This window comes from Protopterus annectens, chromosome 15.part0 (assembly GCF_019279795.1).
Source record: "Protopterus annectens isolate FY-2018-M chromosome 15.part0, PAN1.0, whole genome shotgun sequence".
Lineage (NCBI taxonomy): Eukaryota > Metazoa > Chordata > Ceratodontiformes > Protopteridae > Protopterus > Protopterus annectens.
Window position 1 is genome coordinate 696,769,158 of NC_056749.1, and position 19,461 is coordinate 696,788,618.

Consider the following 19,461-nt stretch of genomic DNA (forward strand, 5'->3'; position numbering starts at 1 on the left):
CCTACTTCAGATTTAGAAGTTATGTACTTACCATAACGTTCCATTTGAGTAGGTGGATTCATTTGTCTGCAACCATCCCACCCTCCTATCCCCCTGGCCTTGTCAGTTTCCTGCATAGAATGTGTTACCCTTTGTTTAGGGTATTTGGTACAGGGCAAACTCGATCTGAGGTCATGTAGGGAGAGCAGGGCATTATGGGTGAGGGGAGGAGCTAGGAGCTCGGATCCATAGCTGGATAAACCATGCCGGTTCGGATCCGATATCGGATCCATACCCCACAGGTTGCAGACAAATGAATCCACCTACTCAGATGGAACGTTATGGTAAGTACATAACTTCTAATTTCCTTGATTTTCCCAACATTTAGTGCTAAGTTATTGTCAGTGCACCAATGAACGCGTTGGTTCACTTCATCCCTGTAGGCCCCCTCATCTTCCTTATTGATATAGTCAATTACTATGGTGTTGTCTGCAAATTTGATGTCTCTGTTTGACTGATGCATAGCTGTGCAGTCATGTGTTAGAATTTTGAAAAGAAGTGGGCTGAGTATGCAGTCTTGTGGCACCCTGGTGTTTCATATCTTGAAAACTATACAGCCTGGACATATATAAACTGTTGTTTGACATTAGGTGAAACCTTAGATGCTGTTAAAGAAAACTTTGATATTTGCACTGTAAGTTGCATATCTCAGGAGATATCCAGTGTTATTTATATTACTAATTATATAATTAAAGATATGTTTTCATACTTCTGTAAATATCTCAATAAACATACTTTTATTGAGGAAGTTTTATTGTCATGTGAAAGCTTTATACCTGGTTAACAAAAAGGTTCTGTCGATATATGTCTAGGTTTTATAGTTTTTCAAGATATATTTTGTTTGCAGAAGTTTAGAAAATCTAATTTTGGGTTTTGTGTGCATTATAATACAGTATTTATGGAAAATACTAGGAATGAACTGACTTATCACTGTAAAGAATACTTCATACTGATAATATTAATGTTTGTACAGTTTTAATAGCTTTTATTCATATATATAAAATTGTTTATTTTTGCTTTTTAAGTTTATTTTTCAGAAAATGCTGTGGAATGCAAGATGTGTATAGGCTGCTAGAGATGTGACATTCCACACCACATAGGTGTTAATGAGTTAATTACAGCACCTCTGTTATTTCATAAGGTATAACATTGGTATGAATCGTTTTATTATGTAGTATAGTTTTATACACTGTAGGCTTGAAAGAAGTTCTTGTATTTCATGCAGTTTTGCATAGTACCTATATGTGAAACCTGAAACTCTTTTTCTTTTCCCCCAAAGAATTGCAATAAAGACTTCTGAACTGCTGTACATATATGGAAACTTAGACCCTCGAGTAAGACCACTTGTTTTCAGTATAAGGTGCTGGGCCCACATTCATGGGATTACCAGCAGGATCCCAGGTGCATGGATCACTAACTTCTCTTTAACCATGATGGTCCTGTTCTTTTTGCAGAAAAGGAATCCTCCTATCATACCGACCTTAGACCAAATGAAAAATATTGCAGGTAACTGTATTATAACATTCACCTACATGTTAAAATGTATTGCTTGCAGTCCATCAGTTTTACAGATACTGTGTGTTTGTTGTCTTTGTAAAAATGCAAGTCTGCCATCCAGTGGCCTGTTTTATTATTATTTTTTTCAGTAGTATTGCTGGTGATGCTGAGATGCGTTTTATCTAATGTAGAAGATTATCCAAATACTTCCTTTCTTGCATATTTAGGTTTCTTGGATTTGTAGATTTGTAGTAGAGCTTTTAGGGAGTAGGGAAGGATGCAACAGTCAGCAGGATTAGCAGTCATTTTATATGAGCATCTTTATCTTTCTGTAGTATCTTAACACAAATTCACCCAATAAAGCTTATTCAGAAGTAATAATCACAATAAACAACATGTCAGCAGATACTTTAAGCTAGTTCTTGTCTACTGTTTAACTGTATTACAGCATTTAGACAGTAACCAAGCTGTTTAACAGATCACTGCACATTTAAAAAACACCAGAAAGTTAATAGCATGTCCATTATTAAAATGTTTAGGCTAAATATTGTTTTGACTTTGACGTCATGCAGTCTGTGACCAGGCAGTCTCTTTACCCAGCTTTATGACCACATTAAGTCTGATGATAGTCAGACCTGTTTAACCAAATTGTTTCTTTAGTTCACTGATTATAGAGGGTAATTTTCCTCTTAATGTTTTTTTTTTTTTTTTTTTACTTCTGTTACAGTTACTGTAGTCATTGATGTTCAGACATACATTTTAGTTTTCCACAGAGGTGTGAGTACCACACTTTTGCATCTTGTGGGATGTCTGGACTCTTGTCAGCCTTCTGCTTTTACTGTTAAATGATCTTATCTTATCTTTTGTTCACCGTGTTAGTCCCACTGGGCTAATGGCCTCTTTTAGGGGAACACCCAAGGTGGTATTTATACTATTAAGGGAAATTTGCCAGGACATATGAGTAGGTTCCCCTACTCATAATTTGGAGTTACAGAATAAGGATGTATTCCCAGTCCTACTGCACTGATGGCTTGGAGGATGGCATGCGAGATAGAGAGAGAAACAGAAGAAGTAAAGGCAGATGCCAGTAAACAAGATACCATTTTTGAAATTGTAGAGAATTTAGAATTTGCTTTTCTACAGAATTTGTTGCGGATTTGGAAGAAGCAGTTAACAAAGGTTGTGCTGTTACGACCCTCCAGTAGGGAGGATTGCAGGGTCATTTACTTAGGGAAATGATGAAACAGAATGAACTGGAGAATTTCGGAGATGTTTCCTGGGGGAGTGATAGTGGATAAAATCGAATAAGAAGAGTTGGAAACTATTTTTAAATGATGATACAGGACATAGCTGGAAAACATATGCAGAGACTGTGAAACCTTGGCCTGGAGAACAGAAAGAAAAGGGAAAAGCAGACAATACTAGGAAGAGAAAATAGGTGGTGAGAATACAAGACCAGGGACTGAGTAAGTATGAGTTTTGGAATACTGTAATACTTCAGTTGGGGGTGAATGTATAAGAGGTAAGAGTATTTATTTTAATAAATAGAGATTTTGTGATATTTTGATAAGACTGTGTACGGTATGGAACGTTTTTTTTTTTGTTATGCCAGTATGAAAAGAAAAAAAACAGGACAATCCATGGAATGCCTATGTAGTTAGTATTTAACAGCAAGTCAAAAAAGTTGATTCGAGTCCAATTTCAGATACAAGTTGAAATTTTGAAATAAAATTAAAAAAAGAATATATGCAAAGAAGTGAAGGACATTTCAATGGTCTATGAGAACAGGGTTTTTGGACTAGTGAATGGGATTGTAATGTTATGGAAATGGAAAAAGGTATTCATATTCCTAGTATAATAAATGTTGAAGGTAATAGGGGTTTGGTAAAATAGTGGGGGCAATCCAAAATATGTTTTTGGGGAAAAGAAAGATAATAAATAACTGAAAAGAAATGTTATATATACAGAGAAACGGGTCATGATGTAAAGAGATGTGAACTGAAATGTTATAAATGGAATTGGTTTGGTCATTTATGGATGGATTGTCAAACTGAAAAGAACAAAAAAGTAAAAGCGAGAGAATAAGGAATAAAGTGAAAAGGGTTTGGAAGTATAAATAGAAGAAAAGTTAGGAAAAGAAAAAAGTTCTATAGGAGCAATTAAAGAAGAGTGGACAAAAGAAGATTCTGAAGTTAGTGATGAAGGTATAAACTGGAAAGTAGTAAAAGGGAGGAAAAATTGTATTGGAAAAAGAGTAAAAGGTAGCAAGAGAAAATATAAAGGCATTGGTTTGAAAGGAAATGGGTGATATAAAGTGAAAGAGAAAAATAAGTTAAAAACAGTAAGCCTAAAGATAATGTAGTATTATTAATATAGTAAAAAGAAAAATAATTTTACAGTTGTGTAAAGAATGTGATGCAGATATAATTGTTTTCAAAGATGTAAGATTTTTTTAACATATGAAGAAAGACTATAAACAGAAAATATGGGTTGGCAGTATAATATGGAATTTAGGATATGAGCAATGGCTCAGGACTAGCTATACTTTACAAAAGATCAAGAAGAATATTGGGCATAACATTGGTTAGAGTGGGAGGACTACCTATTGTAGATCTAAGTTGGCAAGAAAAAAGTATATAGGATTATAGTGTTGTATGCTTGTGTTACTTCTAAGGAAAGAGAATTTGTTTCAACAAACTTTGGTTTATATTGTGGTAAATATGAATATCATGATGACGAGAGGCTCTAGCTGTAATTTAAGGGGTAAAAAAAGGAAACAATGTAAAAAATGGGAGGTAGCTATGAGATGTGGGAAATTGGCTATTTCGAATAGAAACTTTTGGATATGTAAAAGAAAGGTGCTTAAATCTAGAGATTGATTATTTTATCTTTTCAGATGGAATACGTATAACAAAATGGGAAGCAGGATTTGTGGATCATTTGGAAATGTAGATAGAAGTGAATGAAAATAAATAAGTTATTAAAATAAGAAAAGGTATAAAAAGAATGGAATGCAGAGGGAAAAATTAATATTTCAGTTATGGAGAGACCCTATTACTATGAGGTTATTTTGTTAATTGGACGAAATGATGAAATTTAAAAATAAACTCAAAATATGTTATTTAAAATGGTAATATGAAGCAAGAAAGACAGAGAAGGAAAAGCATGGATAGATATATAAAAAGGTTCTAGATGACTTTGAGAAGAATGGAAGAGAATACTATAATAAAGAAAAAAGAAACCATGAAAAATGAAGAATAGTTGTTTAAAGAAAAGTATTTTACAAGGAGAAAAAGAAAGAAGTATCAGCATATTTAAGTAAAATAGTGAAAGAAGATAGAAATATAATGAGAGAAATAAAAAATGAAGAGGGAGAGATAGAGAACACAGGAGCAAATTATGAATGTTTAAAGGTAAAAAGAAAGATTGAGAGAGTATAGGAGGTAAAAAAAATATCAGAACAATTGAATAAGGAATTTGTAAAAGAGATTACTTTATACAAGTTGGATAAAGTTCTTGGACAGGCAAATATAAATTCAGCAGCAGACTGGATGGGCTAGGATATGAAATGCATAAAAACCTAATAAGAATGGCACAAAGAATATTTTCAAATGTTTTGAATGAAGGGTCAAATAAAGATTTTACTTATAAGGAATTGTGTAGTGGGATTTTAAAATGTACAGGGAAAAAGGAGATTAAAAAAGATATAAAAATGGAGACTAGTAGTATCAAATAATAAATATTACAAGATGGTTTAGAAAATAATGCAGAAAAGAATGGATAAAATGCAAATATAATGGGAAAAAAAGCTTATATGGTATAAAAGGGGAAGGTGTATCAAGAACTGTTAATGATAGAGAAATGATGGGCGAAATTATAAATAGAAGAAAGGATGTGAAATTCATGGTGGAGGACATTAATAAAGTTTGATATAATAGAACATGATACATTATGAGAAATAATGAAAATCTATAATTGAAGTAAAAAATTAGAAAAGTTTATATGTCAATATACAGTAATAAGCATTTTGGTAAGTGGTTGGATGACTAAAGAAGTAAAGATGAAAAATAGTATAAGACAAGGGTGTTCTGTAAGTTGTAATCTGATGATGTCAATCTTCATTCATTCATTCTTCACTGATGGGTTCAGTTCCAACCTCTCAGAACCGACTTGGCCATTATACACAGCTTGTTCCAGCCAAAAACTCTCAAGCTAAGGCTGTACCCACAATGCCTCTCTCCCCATTACCTCAGATATCTTTTGCCGCATAGAAAATTGGACTCGTCAGCCAATGCTCTCAGCTAAGTGCTTTAAATTTCTCTTTCTAAACTCGGTTTGAAAATTTTTGTTAGAAAGTTTTGCGACATTATTGTTTAGTGAGCAACTGTGTTTCCAGTTATACCCACCCTCCTTTTTTACCTTTTGGTAAATTTTTGTCATCACTGATATCAGGCCTCTTCCCTTGTTCTATTACTGTTGGTAATTGTTCATATTGCTGGTATTCTTTTTCCCCTTTTTTTCTCTCTACCCGTTTGGGTAATTTCTTATACCCTTGTTGGTATATTTAAAAAATATATATATACTATTCCTTTCCTGTCCTTCCTCTCTGTTGTGCGAGTGTGTGTGCGTGTATATATTAGTGACAGACTATTTCAATATGGCAGGAAAGCAAAAGGGGACATTTGGATTTAAACAGTGTGAAGACTGTGGCAGGAAGATGCCCAACTCTGATGGGCATCATTCCTGCGTATATTATTTGGGTGTCCCTCACTTGGAATCGATTTGTACTATTTGTCAGGGCTTTAATGCTCGTACTGTAGCTGAAAGGTACAACAAACTTATTTTGAAAGACTTATTAAAATGTCCCTTTACTGAAGCCCTTTGTAAGGCGGGAGACTTCAAAATCTTCTAAACCTGAAGCAAAGAAAAGAAGCCACTCTGTGCTGACCCTCCCCTGTGGCACAATAATCTAAGTCACAAAAAACTCAGGTACTTACAGTTTCTTCAGAACCTAAAGCCAAGGAACCAAAATTGACAATAACTTCACCTACGGCACCGAAAACAACTAAGTCCTCCTCGGTGCTGACAGTCATTGAACTGGTTCAGACAAAAACTTTTTCACCACTGACCACTACTTTAGTGCCGCCGACCTCTTTGACACAGACAGTAGTTTCTGTTCAGCTTCCAGTATCATCTCATTTGGTTCCACAGTCCCCATCAATACATCAACCTATGGTGCCAAAAGTCGATTTACTAGTTATTCCCATGACTAGATATTTCCCTTCAGTGGACCCCTTTCTGATTCAACAATGAAGTCCCTTTAGAGACAGGCCTGAGTCCCCTTTAGGAATGTCAATCCATTCCTGCAGGAGTTTATCAGAATTAGATGTAGTCAGTTTAGTAGAACAGCTTTTGGCAGCCAGAGGCCTCCCTGCACTGTCACAAACCTCACTTCCTCACAGAGCTGAGGCTTATTCTCCCAGGACTCCACCAGTTTATCCTCCTTCAACCTTGTTTCAGGGTTTGGAGCCCCCCACTTTGACTCTCATGGTGCCAGTTTGCTCTGTGCCGATGGTAGATCTCGCCTTGAAACTAGAGTCGACTCTGTGGTCTTCAGCTCCTTCGGATCTGTTGCACACCCGCGACCATCGTTTGGCTGTCAGCTCTGAGATCCTTGTACCTGTGCTGGTTATTTTCTCTATACCGTCTGCAGCTCTTGGGGCCATGGCAGTTTCAAGCCCTCTCTTGGCTTCTACTCTGGGTGGGAGCTCTCCGGAGTGGTGACCTCAGTTCTGAGGTTGTCTATCTCTGTGCTGGGATTCCATCCCTCTTCGGGCTGGCCTGTCTTCCAGATTATGGGGAGAGCTTTGGCCTCAGCAGGCTTCCAGCTGGTTCCATCCTCGTCGGAGTTCCATATTTTCATTTCCTCTCGTTTGCAGCTGTCACAATCTGCTATGTCATGACAGAGGGCACAAGAGCTGCAAGACACCCCAGTTCAGGGTCCCTCCTCTTCAGAGTCCTCCTCAGAACCTCTCCCTGAGGAGCCACTCGGTAAGAGGACATGCAAGAGAAAACACCTGGATTCTTCTGAAGAATCTTTCATGGAAGACAGATTATGATGAAGGGGAAGGGTCCCCACGGTCACCCCCAGAAGATGCCTCCTTTGGAGACATCCTAGAAATATTAAAACAGAGGATGTGATTGGAAGCCCTCAAACCCATCCTTTGAGGAGTCTGTGTTCTTGCAAGGCTTTTCGTGCCCACCCTAACACCAGTGAGGGGGCGTCCATATAGGAAAAGGATAATAAATACACAGTAAAGTACAATTTCCCTTAAGAGCACACAGAGATCACAGTCAGTCTGGGGCTGGTTTCTCCCTTTCTCTCCAAGTCCCCAATAAGACTCCCCATTGACACAGCTATAGGGTCCAGATCTCAGCCTAGTGGGCAAGCTAAAACCTCCAGCACTCTCTCTGTCCATCCAGTGCTTTGTGTCCCTGCCCAAGTAGCTGACACACACACACTTTGAGATAAGAGTTTATACAACCGCACATACACTCCTGGGGAGGTGGTGGTTCTCAAGCTGTGCCCCTTTTCTGCCCAGTCTAAAAGGTAGTACCAGCTGCCACCACCCACTAACATTTTCAGCTACTCAAAGGCCCTTAAAAGGGTGTCCAGTTATTACTGTGCAATATTATTATCCAAATGGTAAGTGTGACATAACAGTCAAGACTTATTTGGAGTGACTTGGTACAGCATCACTATATACAGGCTCTTAGAGCTTAAATTATGTCTACACAAAACAGCCACAGTTGAAATGTTTAAAAATATTTAATAATAAAAACACAAGACAATACTTCTTACTACACAGTGCTAGTCAAGAGTTCAGAGATCACAGAGAAATGTTTAAAATAATACCATAGAAAAGTTCTGACATCACAGAAAAACAAACTACTCTAATCTTCTGATTTCCTAGCTATATCTAAGAGAAAACACAGTTCTAAATAACTTGCATATAGAGCAAAGCAGTGCTGGTGATGCTGGATGTTCTCAAAACAAAATGCACTAAGCTCTCTAGTTCTCTCTCTTTAAATTGATAACACAGAGCTGCTTCACATGACGTCATTCTTCACAGCTCTCTGGTGTTCCCAGGCTAACAGAAACTACATTTGCATTCTTTACACCTGGTCAGAAACCAGAGCAATAAAGGACATTTATACATGCAAATTCTAGCCATTAACTGGTCTTAAAATAATAGGCAGGATGCCTCTCTCTAGACATATCGGCCCCAACGTTTCACATCAAAAACGGTCATAAAATGCTTGACTTAGCTTTCTTACAGCAGAGTGCACTGTTACATTTTTGCAGTTCAATATCCAATGCAGTCTTTTCACATTTAAGAGAACAAGCCTGTGGCTTACATTAATATTTACAAATGACAGAATTATCTACAAAATTCTAGCTGGCTAGGCTGGCAACCTTCACCTATCTGCACAGCTTCCAACTGCTTTCTAATGATGCATATCCCAGGGAACTCCAGTGTGATTGCAGACAAACTGAGCAGATGCATCCTCCTCCCCTCACAAGTGGTCTCTCAATCCCAATGTAGCGACAAAAATCTTTCATCGATGGGGTCAGCCTTGCTGCACTCTGTTCACTTCTCCCATAAACCACAAATGCATCAGCTACTTTGCCCTAATACCCCCTCACGGGGAGTCCCCAAGAGAGGCAGTTCTTCTGGAGTGGCTCCCAGAGCTCCTGTATGCCTTTCCCCCAATTACACTGATCCCCAGTTTCTGAGGAAAGCCCAGTGGTTGAGAAGCAAAGTGATTCTCATTGTACCTTACTGGCCCCGTCAAGTCTGGTTCCCCTTTCTTAGGCCTCATCTGGTTCACCACCCATGGACTCTGGACCCAACTCCGAATCTACTGTCTCACCCAGGTTCTGGTGCATCCCAATCTTCAAACTCTCAAGTTGATGGCTTGGTTTCTTCAATTCCAGTAATTACCAGGCAAAATAACTTGTCTTTACAGTGCAAAGGATACTTATGGCCTCCCATATACCAATCCACCAGGAAGCTTTATCATAGCAAATGGAAAATATGGGCTACTGCAAGTCCAACAGACTCTTTCTCGGCATCAGTTGACAAGGTACTGAAATATTTAGTGACACTGTTTGAAATGGGGCTTCTACATCTACAGTTAGGGTTCACCTGGCTGCCATTTCAAATTTTCATAACAGTTTTGATGACTATTCATTGATGTCTCATCTTCTATACAAAGTGTTTCTTAAAGGTGGTCTGCACTTAACCCCCCCCCCCTTCAAGGATCGTGTAGCACCATGGGATTTGACCTTAGTTTTGCAATGGTCTAGGTCAATAGCCCTTTGAGAAAGCAGCCACTTGCAACCTTAAGTTCCTATTTTGGAAGATTCCCTTCCTAGTAGTTATCACATCTGCTAGAAGAATTTCAGAATTACAGGCTTTATGTGTGAAATATCCATACATCATTTTTCACAAAGAAAGAGCATCACTCAGAACCAATCCCACCTCCTTTCCCAAAGTGGTATCAGAGTGTAATATCAACCAGTCTGTAGACAGTTTTCTTTCCAAAATTTACAAACAAAGAAGAGTACTGTCTACACTTGTTAGATGTCCACAGACAATTATGTTTTTACTTGGATAGAACAACATTTTCTAGAAAATCAGACCAACTATTTCTATCATTTTCAGGACCCAGACTGAGTCATCCTGTCAAAATGGCTAAGAGACTGTATTACTTTTATATGCGACCAAAACAAGCTCAAGTTGTCATCTACTGTTAGAACTCATTCTACAACATGTTTCCACTTCAGCTGTCTTCCATTGCAGAGCTTCTGTGGAAGACTTGTATACAACTGCAACTTAAACTCCACATACCTTTATCACTATTACAAGTTAGACATTGTCTCCAGGGGAAGAGCATCCTTGGGCTCTATGATGCTCAGGAATATACTTCCTTAGGGCCTCCCAAGATCTAAAGTAGCTAGGGACTCTGTCCCATCAGTCAAGAATGAATGAAGATTGACAGCATCAGATAAAGAAGTTGTTCTTACCATAACGTTCCATTTGTGTTGCCAGTCTTCATTCATTCCTGACATCCCACCCTCCTGCCCTCTCCAAAAGATGCCTGGAGGTCCGGACCTAGTCCTGGGATGTTATAGGGTTATACCTTAGACAGGGCTTCTGTATTTTCTTAAATACTTGGCAAACTTGATCTGAGGTAATGGGGAGAGAGGCATTGTGGGTAGAGCCTTAACTTGAGTGTTTCTGGCTGGAGCGAGCTATGTGTAACGGCCAAGTTGGTTCTGAGAGGTCAGAATTTAACCCATCAGTCAAGAATGAATGAAGATCGACAACGCAGATGAAACGTTATAACACAAGGTGCAGGGTTTGAGTCTCACAAGGGATAATTGGCTAGGCTTAAAAAATGGCTCGCAAGGGCAGTTAGCCTAGTACTAATCTATGATCTATGATCTATGATCTAAGAACATAACTTATTTTTTTCTTTGCATTGGTTATGAATGTGGTAGTGAACTTTAAAATAAAAAATGCAGGGTATGTGATGCAGTTAGGAGCAGAGATTCCAAAGTTATTGACATATGCAGATGAAATTGCTATAACTAAAAATAAAAGTTGGATTAGGGAAGTAATATTTTGTGTAGTTGAATGCCTAAAGGAATTTGGCATGGCAATGAATAAGGATAAAAAATAAAGGATTGGGAGATGCGGCACAGATGGTGTATAATTTATAATGAACGAAATTTCAGTGTTAGGAATAAAATTTCGTAATAGAGAAGTGAGTAGATTGCATTGGGAAAATTTGCTAGAAGAATTATTGATTTTTTTTTTTTTGGAAAACATATAGGCTATATTTTAGAAAAAAATGTTAGTTTTATATATTCAGTATCACTGAGGAGTACTGTATATGAAAAAAGATGGAGGAGGATTATGATTAATAAATCCAGTGGTATTTGCAAGTTTTCTATATTTATAATAAAGCATTGAAGTGGATAAATGGAGAAGAGAAATTATTAGTAAAAATGCTTAACTATAAATATGACACATTTTGGGAAACAAAAATAAGAGAAAAATATATAAGTGAAAAAATGGAAAATTATCAAGATAAAATATGAATGTGGAAGATAAAGCTTGATGAGCTAAAAAAAGAATGAAATGTACAGAAAAAAATATAATGCTACTGTATTTTTGTGTTTAACCCATGAGAAAATCTACAGGAAATAAAAATAAAGCTATAAAAGTTAGAAATAAATGGTCTAGTAAGAGAGTAGTGTGTCAAGATTTTTATGGAAACTGGTAATAAGTAAACTACCAGTAAAAGGAAATATGCCATATAAAAAGAAAAATGAAATAGTGTATTTATTTTGTGGGAAAGAAGAAACCACAAAACATGTTTTATGAAACGCCTTCTGTGCGGAGTCTGCATGCCTCCCCGCAGTCGAGTGGCATTCGAGACATACGTAGAATGGGTGTACCTTCGTTGAAGGTTGGGCGTCGAGCTGGCACCTCGACACCCATAAGAAATCTACTGCCAATCATTAGCGGACCAGAGTTCCGCTGTGGCAACCCCTAACCGGGAAAAGCTGAAAGAAAAACAACAATACAGCGGTGAAGTTATGGGAAAAGTTATTTAAATTTTTCTAGCTTAAACATGGTGGTATGTTAGATATGGACATGATTACATAGGGGTATTATAAAAATAGAAATAAAGAGTATGTAAAAAGAGTAGATAAGTTGCTGTATGTTATGTGGATTATTTGGAATGAGAGAATAAACAAAATCATGTTATTGGCAGCCATATTACAAATAATCAGATGGTGGCTGTGGAAAAAGGAGTGGGTGTCTAGCATGGAAAATAAGGATAAAATGTATAAAATGGATATCATAATGTAAATATGATGGTGATTATTAGTGTCTAGGAGCAGATACATATATATATATATATATATATATATATATATATATATATATATATATATATAAAATATAGATAGATATATATATAGATATATAGATATGGGTCTACTTCATATGATTGACAACTCAAATGCTCGACTTTCATGTGGGCGAGACCATATGACTGAATATTTGAAACATCGACCATGTAAAGTAAACACCATCATACACAAAAAAAAAAAATAATAAAACTAACTCTATTTAGCAACCCCCCCCCGCTACTTAAATATACCAATTCCTTGATCGCTCTACATTGTGGTAACGGGAAATCTTCCCGTTCCACACTGTATGGAGATCTCCATTCAGATTGGTCGTGCTTTTAAAAGGTCGATCATATGGTCTCGGCCATATGAAAGTCGATCTTTTAAAAGTTCGACTATCTGAAGGGGACCCATATATATACTGATGTTCCAGTACCAAATGTGAGCATGCTACCTGTTGCACCAGAGATACTGCAGTATGTTTTCTTGTTTTGCCAGCATTACTAAGTATTCAAAAGTAATCCAAGCAAGGCAGGCAGTCTGTTTCCAGTCGAAAATCCTTTTATTAAGTACACAGACAAGCGATCCAAGTAAAACAAAAATAGAGTAATAATGTCCTCACAAGCTTTCTAAATATATATATGCTTTTTATCAGGCATGGGACTGTTATTGGTACACATGTTAAATTCACATCCCTTCCCCCATCAGTGTGACATTCGAGCTGGTCCTGCCCTACCTAGTAGCTGTCATAATAATATATAGCCCTAATGTACTTTAATGGTACATCTTATTTAACCAAATTAAGTCTGTGATTTTATACAAGGCAATATACTACATGGCTGGAAATATATCAACCTTAGTTCATTTTGCTGAAAAAACCAAAAAGCACAAACTGGTAACCACGAACAGTCCAAAACAGATGAAAGAGAATAGCCACTCGTTGTCTTCATTTCCATAATGGCTGGAAAACCAGAAAAATTCTTTATGTCTTAGGTGGACAAGTAACAGATGTGAAAAACTAATATCACATAAAAAGATGGTGACAGATAATGTTATAATAATGATCTGCTAAACAAGACAAAAAATCTTTGTAAAGCAGAAAAATAATAATAAAATGTCACCTGAAATGGGATTTTAATTTCAAAAAAGATGTGATATTACAACTTTCATTTAAACCCGGATTACTGAAAGCATTCATTTTAAGTTGCCACAAGAGCTCACGCACCTCCAGGTTCAAAGAAAGGGGACCTCCCCTGTTAGAATCAGGTAGGTGATCTACTCCCATAAATAGAAAAGAGTGGCCTGGGAATGATCCAATGTGCTTAGCCAGTGCGTTCTCATTATTCCTAGTTCTGATAGCGTAAATGTGCTGGTATATCCTGTCCTTAAACCTTCTATCGGTCTTACCGATATAGAAGGCAGGACAGCATGCACAGTACGCTATGTAGATTATAGACTTAGTGTTGCAATCAATTCTGTGAGTGATGGAATATTTATTATTATTGTTCTCAACAGAACAGAAGCAACCTGTTTTGATGTAGGTACAATATTTACAAAACCCACATGCAAAGGACCCCTTAGTTCTAGATGAAGAAGTGTCTACCATACTAGCTTGCAAGAGGTCTTTGATGTTTTGTCCCCGCCTAAAGACAATATGTGGTTTTTCCCCAAGTTTTTCTGATAAAAAACTGTTATTAGTGATAAAAGACCAATTCTTGTAAAGAATGCCACTAATCTGATAGGAATTCACATTAAATGCTGTGATAAAGCTAATTAGTTCATTTTGCGATCAAAAATTATTTATAAATATATACATATACATTTTGCATGTAAAAATCAGTTTCTGTTTTCATAACCTATTGTTAACAAAGATCGCTTTTGTCCTTCTAGACTTCTTCAGGTCTGTGTACAAGAACCCTAAAAACCTATATAATTGTATAATTAGTTATTATTGTTATTACCATCATTTTGAATAAAGTGGAAAAAAGAGAACCAGAAAAAAAAAATAAATAAATAATATATATATATATATATATATATATATGTATGATGATGGAAACAAAAAATATACACTTACATTTCAAATGATTTAAATTGGTATTTAAAACCAATTTGTAGAAAAAAATAAAATACACTTAGTCATGTAAACAGTGTGGCAATTTTCTAAGTTCCAGTGCACTTTTAATTGAACAGTAGTAGTTTAGTCCAGACTTTCTAAAAGAGTTCAGCTTTAATTGCCACATGAGTTCCTGTTTCTCCAGAATATTTGGGATGTCTCCTTCAAGAAAAGAATAAGTCATACATAAGAGATTCAATGGATTTTCTGAAGAAAATAAAAAACATTACAGTGGAAGCTGACAGTATTTTGGTAACTATTGATGTGGAATCCTTGTACACAGTGCTCCCTCACAATTACTGTATAACAGCGGCTATGGATTGTTTTAAGAAACATAATCAGGGTACTGACTTCAATTTCTTTACTTTCAATGGCAAACACTACAAACAAAAAACTGGTATAGCAATGGGGGCTGCCATGGCTCCCAGCATAGCTAACATAGCCCTGGGCAAATGAGAGGAGGACTTTGTGTTAAACACAGACTACATGCAGCATATCACATGCTATTTGTTTTATTGACTATGTCTTTATTGTGTGGGAAGGTGACACCTTGCAGCTTGGAGATTTTATCACTTACCTCAATCAAACAAGCCCCTTCCTGAAGTTTACCTCTTCCCATAGCTGTACTTCAACCACTTTCTTAGATATGCAGATTTCCAAGGACATCAACAATAACAGAATCACCACTGATCTATTCAGAAAACCAACAAGGGTTAACTTATTACTCCACAGTAAAAGTCTACATCCTACAAAAAACAAGTATAATGTAGTGAAACCCCAAGGCTATAGATTAGCTCAAATCACCACAGAGCTGGAACCATTTTTGAGAAACCTGAACAACTTAGAGAATGATTTTCTAGTGAGAGGCTGTGAAAGTCAGATGTTAAAAAACATCCTGGAACCCATTATAGAACTGAAAAGGACTGAAGCACCTTCACTCAACCTCCCCAGTAGAAAAATGTTAAGTAATCCCACAGAGAATAACAAATGCAAAAATAGCTGCATCCTGACATACACTTTGGATTATCACAGCATCAAAAATATTATTGAAGAAAACTGGGACATTGTCACAGGAAACCCTTTTCTGATTAACATCTTAGGTGAAGCCCCATCATTTCTTTATAGGAAGGCCAGGAATATTAGAAGTTTTGTTGAATTTAAACCTAGACCATGTGAGAAAAGCACTAAAAGATGTGAAACTAATTGTACATTTTGTATATTTATACAGCAAGGTGATAGTTTTTATTGCCCTTATTTAAAGAAGATCATTAAAACCAGTGCAAGGGGTGACTGTAACACTAAAAAAGTACAGGGGGTGACTGTAACACTAAAAAAGTAATTTACAGGGCACAGTGCAATGAATGTGATGCATTCTATGTGGGCAAGACTGTAAATAAACTCAAGTGAAGGATTTCATGTCATCTGTCAGAAATCTGCTCTGGATGTAAAAATAAAAATAATGCACTAGCCAAACACCTTTCTCTTCATAAAAGACACACAGGTTTTAAGTTCCAGATCCTGGATCGCATAGACCTGGGCGATCTTGAAGGAGACATCCCGAATATTCTGGAGAAACAGGAACTCATGTGACAATTAAAGCTGAACTCCTTTAGAAAGCCTGGACTAAACTACTACTGTTCAATTAAAAGTGCACTGGAACTTAGAAAATTGCCACATTGTTTACATGAGTGTATTTTATTTTATTTTTTTCTACAAATTGATTTTAAATTTTAAATACCATTTTAAATAATTTGAAATGTAAGTGTATATTTTGTTTCTATCATCATACATATATATATTTTTTTTACTTTTTTCTGGTTCTCTTTTTTCCACTTAATTCAAAATGATGGTAATAACAATACTAACTAATTATACAATTATATAGGTTTTTAGGGTTCTTGTACACAGACCTGAAGAAGTCTAGAAGGACGAAAGCGATCTATGTTAACAATAGGTTATGAAAATAGAAACTGATTTTTACATGCAAAATGTATATGTATATATTTATATATAAATTTTGATTGCAAAATGAACTAAGGTTGATATATTTCCAGCCATGTAGTATATTGCCGTGTATAAAATCACAGACTTAATAATTTGGTTAAATAAGATGTACCATTAAAGTACATTAGGGCTATATATTATTATGACAGCTACTAGGTAGGGCAGGACCATCTCGAAAGTCACACTGATGGGGGAAGGATGTGAATTTAACATGTGTACCAATAACACTTTGTTTTACAGCACAATAAACCACTCTCATGCCTGATAAAAAGCATATATATATTTAGAAAGCTTGTGAGGAAATTATTACTCTATTTTTGTTTTACTTGGATCGCTTGTCTGTGTACTTAATAAAGGATTTTCGACTGGAAACAGACTGCCTGCCTTGCTTGGATTACTTTCGAATACTTAGTAATGCTGTAGAATTATATATATTTTCTATTATTACTTTTTGACTTGACAAGTTTACGTTCGCTACTTCTACTACTATTGTCTGATCTGATTAATATACAGTGATTAACTAGAAATATATGGACTGAAAATCTTCCACACAGAGAAGTTTCTTACACTGTTTTGTTTTTAGACCCACTACACTTTAGTGGGTTGTTTTGAGACTTCGGGGATACCACAGAGATTAATTGTTTTTTCTTGTTTTCCAGGACAAAATGAAGTGTCAGTGCCTTAAATCCTTTGTTTTTGTCATATTAAGTTGTCAAGTCCCTTACAGGAAAAACAAGGTTCTAAAGGGGAGTTCCTTCTGAAAAAAAGCATATACTCTGCATTAGTGTATTCAACAATGCAGCTTTAAACTGATTTTCAGCCATTATCAGTAGTTTGGTAACTATTAATCTCTCTTGAGGTATTGTTAAAGAGGTTTGGCATATGTTAGCTCAGCTCCCCTTCAAAACATCTAAAAGCTATAACATCTAATTTCATAACATTGAGACCAGAAGATCTAAAACCCATAACATTGAATTTCATAACATCTAACAGTTGAAATCACATAAAAAATAACATCCCCTTCACATGTAACGACATATAATGACACCAAACTACCAAACACACTTTTTACTATGTTTCTGCAGGGGGGCTTGATGCAGTGGGGTTAGGAAATTAACTTTTTCCCACTGTAGTGCAATCTTGGAGTTGGTATATTTAATTTATGATGGGGTGTGGGGGGGGGGGCGCAGGGGGGCTTGCCTCCCTGCAGAAACATAGTAAAAAAGTGTGTTTGGTAGTTTGGTGTCGTTACATGTGGAGGGGATGTTATTTTCTTGTGATTTGTAGTGTTAGATGTTATGAAATTCGATGTTATGGGTTTTAGATGTTTTGGGTTTTAGATGTTCTGGTCTCAGTGTTATGAAATTCGATGTTATGGGTTTTAGATGTTTCAAAGTAGACCTGTTAGCTCCTGCTCACTGTTATTTTTTGCAGTCGGTAACCACTGTGGTTTTTATCTGAGTACCTGTTCCCAAACCTTGCCATCCCTACATGGAAAGTAGCAAATCTTGACTGATAAAATTATAGTTTCTTACCAGAAATTAATGAAAATGCTGTAGCACATATTTTATACATTTAAAATTATCCTTAACCTTTAAGAAGAATGCCTAGCTAGGCTCCCTCAGCATGGTTAACATCTTATCCCTGATTACTAACGTATGCAATGTCTTGTGATCTTCGTGTGCTTAGCCATTGTTCTCCCTAAACATATTACTTAAAAGCATACCTCTCAACTTCTTAGAAATACAATTCTTTGCAAAACTAACAGTAATAGTGGGAAATAGGCCTAAAATCAGGGGACAGATTTTATTTATTAGTCTTATAAAGTTGCTAGAATAACAGGTTTCACATTAGCATGCATTTTTTGTAGGATATGAAGTCAAACTCAAAAATATATCATGTAGTGACCTCAGTCCTAAATTTACCAGAAAGTTGCACAATTTAAGAGGAACACACTAAAAAATATGAGGTAAAAATCTGGACATTCTGGGCAGTTGAGAGATGTACCTAAAAGCTGCATAGTGGTATAGGAATTTGCATTGCTACATTAATTATTTGGTTCTTCAGTTCATTTCTTAGTTGGTGAGCCACCTTTCAGATACTAGTTGTCATCCTTGTAGCTGCCAGAGATTTTGATACTTGGTGAGATTGTGCTTTCTTCAGTCATCCCAAAGATGCGTAGCTAGGTAACCCGTAAACTGTTGAATGCCAGGATGGGTTGTTTCTTCAAACATTCATGATTAAGAATTGGAAAAATGAAGTAATAAATCGCGTAAAAGAGAAAACCCAGCCCTGAGTTCAATGTCGTTACCCACATTTCTGTAGTTTGAAATATGCGCTAAGAAAGAGTCCCCTCAATATGTATAGCTAACTGGGATGGGGAATTGTGGGTGTTAGTCTTCATGGGTGAAATAAAGTTTGAGCAGTGTGGTCAGATTTTAAAGGAAACTGCATGTTTGTCTGTTTACAAAAAAAGAAAATGAAACTAAAGTCTAAAATAGCAAGGCAATTGTATTTCTTAAGCATATTCACTTGGGACTATGTGGATGTGAGTCAAAGATTAAAGTATAAATATTATAAAAACTGCCAGCACCTCACGAGGTAAATCCTATGTAGTACAAAGTTATTCAAAAATAAATGAAAAGAAATACAACAGAGTCAAGCACAGCCACAGGCCGAAAAATCCAAGAAATAAAGCCTATTCAAAGTGATAAAAAATCCACAATTTATTGCAGGAACACACACAGGTAAGCGCTTTCGCATAGGAGCTTCATCAGACCAAATAAAAACCATACACCTGACTAGTATTTAT

At 36.3% G+C, this 19,461-nt stretch overlaps 1 protein-coding gene across 2 annotated transcripts in view; it reads left to right on the plus strand.

Moving 5' to 3' along the window:
* Positions 1-19,461, plus strand: part of LOC122790015 (mitochondrial poly(A) polymerase) — an 894,403-nt gene that overhangs the window by 741,552 nt on the left and 133,390 nt on the right. For both annotated transcript variants that reach the window (XM_044057550.1, XM_044057551.1), the window contains one exon: positions 1,319-1,545. In XM_044057550.1, coding sequence (XP_043913485.1) covers positions 1,319-1,545 — 227 coding nt within the window. The remainder of the gene's footprint in view (positions 1-1,318; positions 1,546-19,461) is intronic.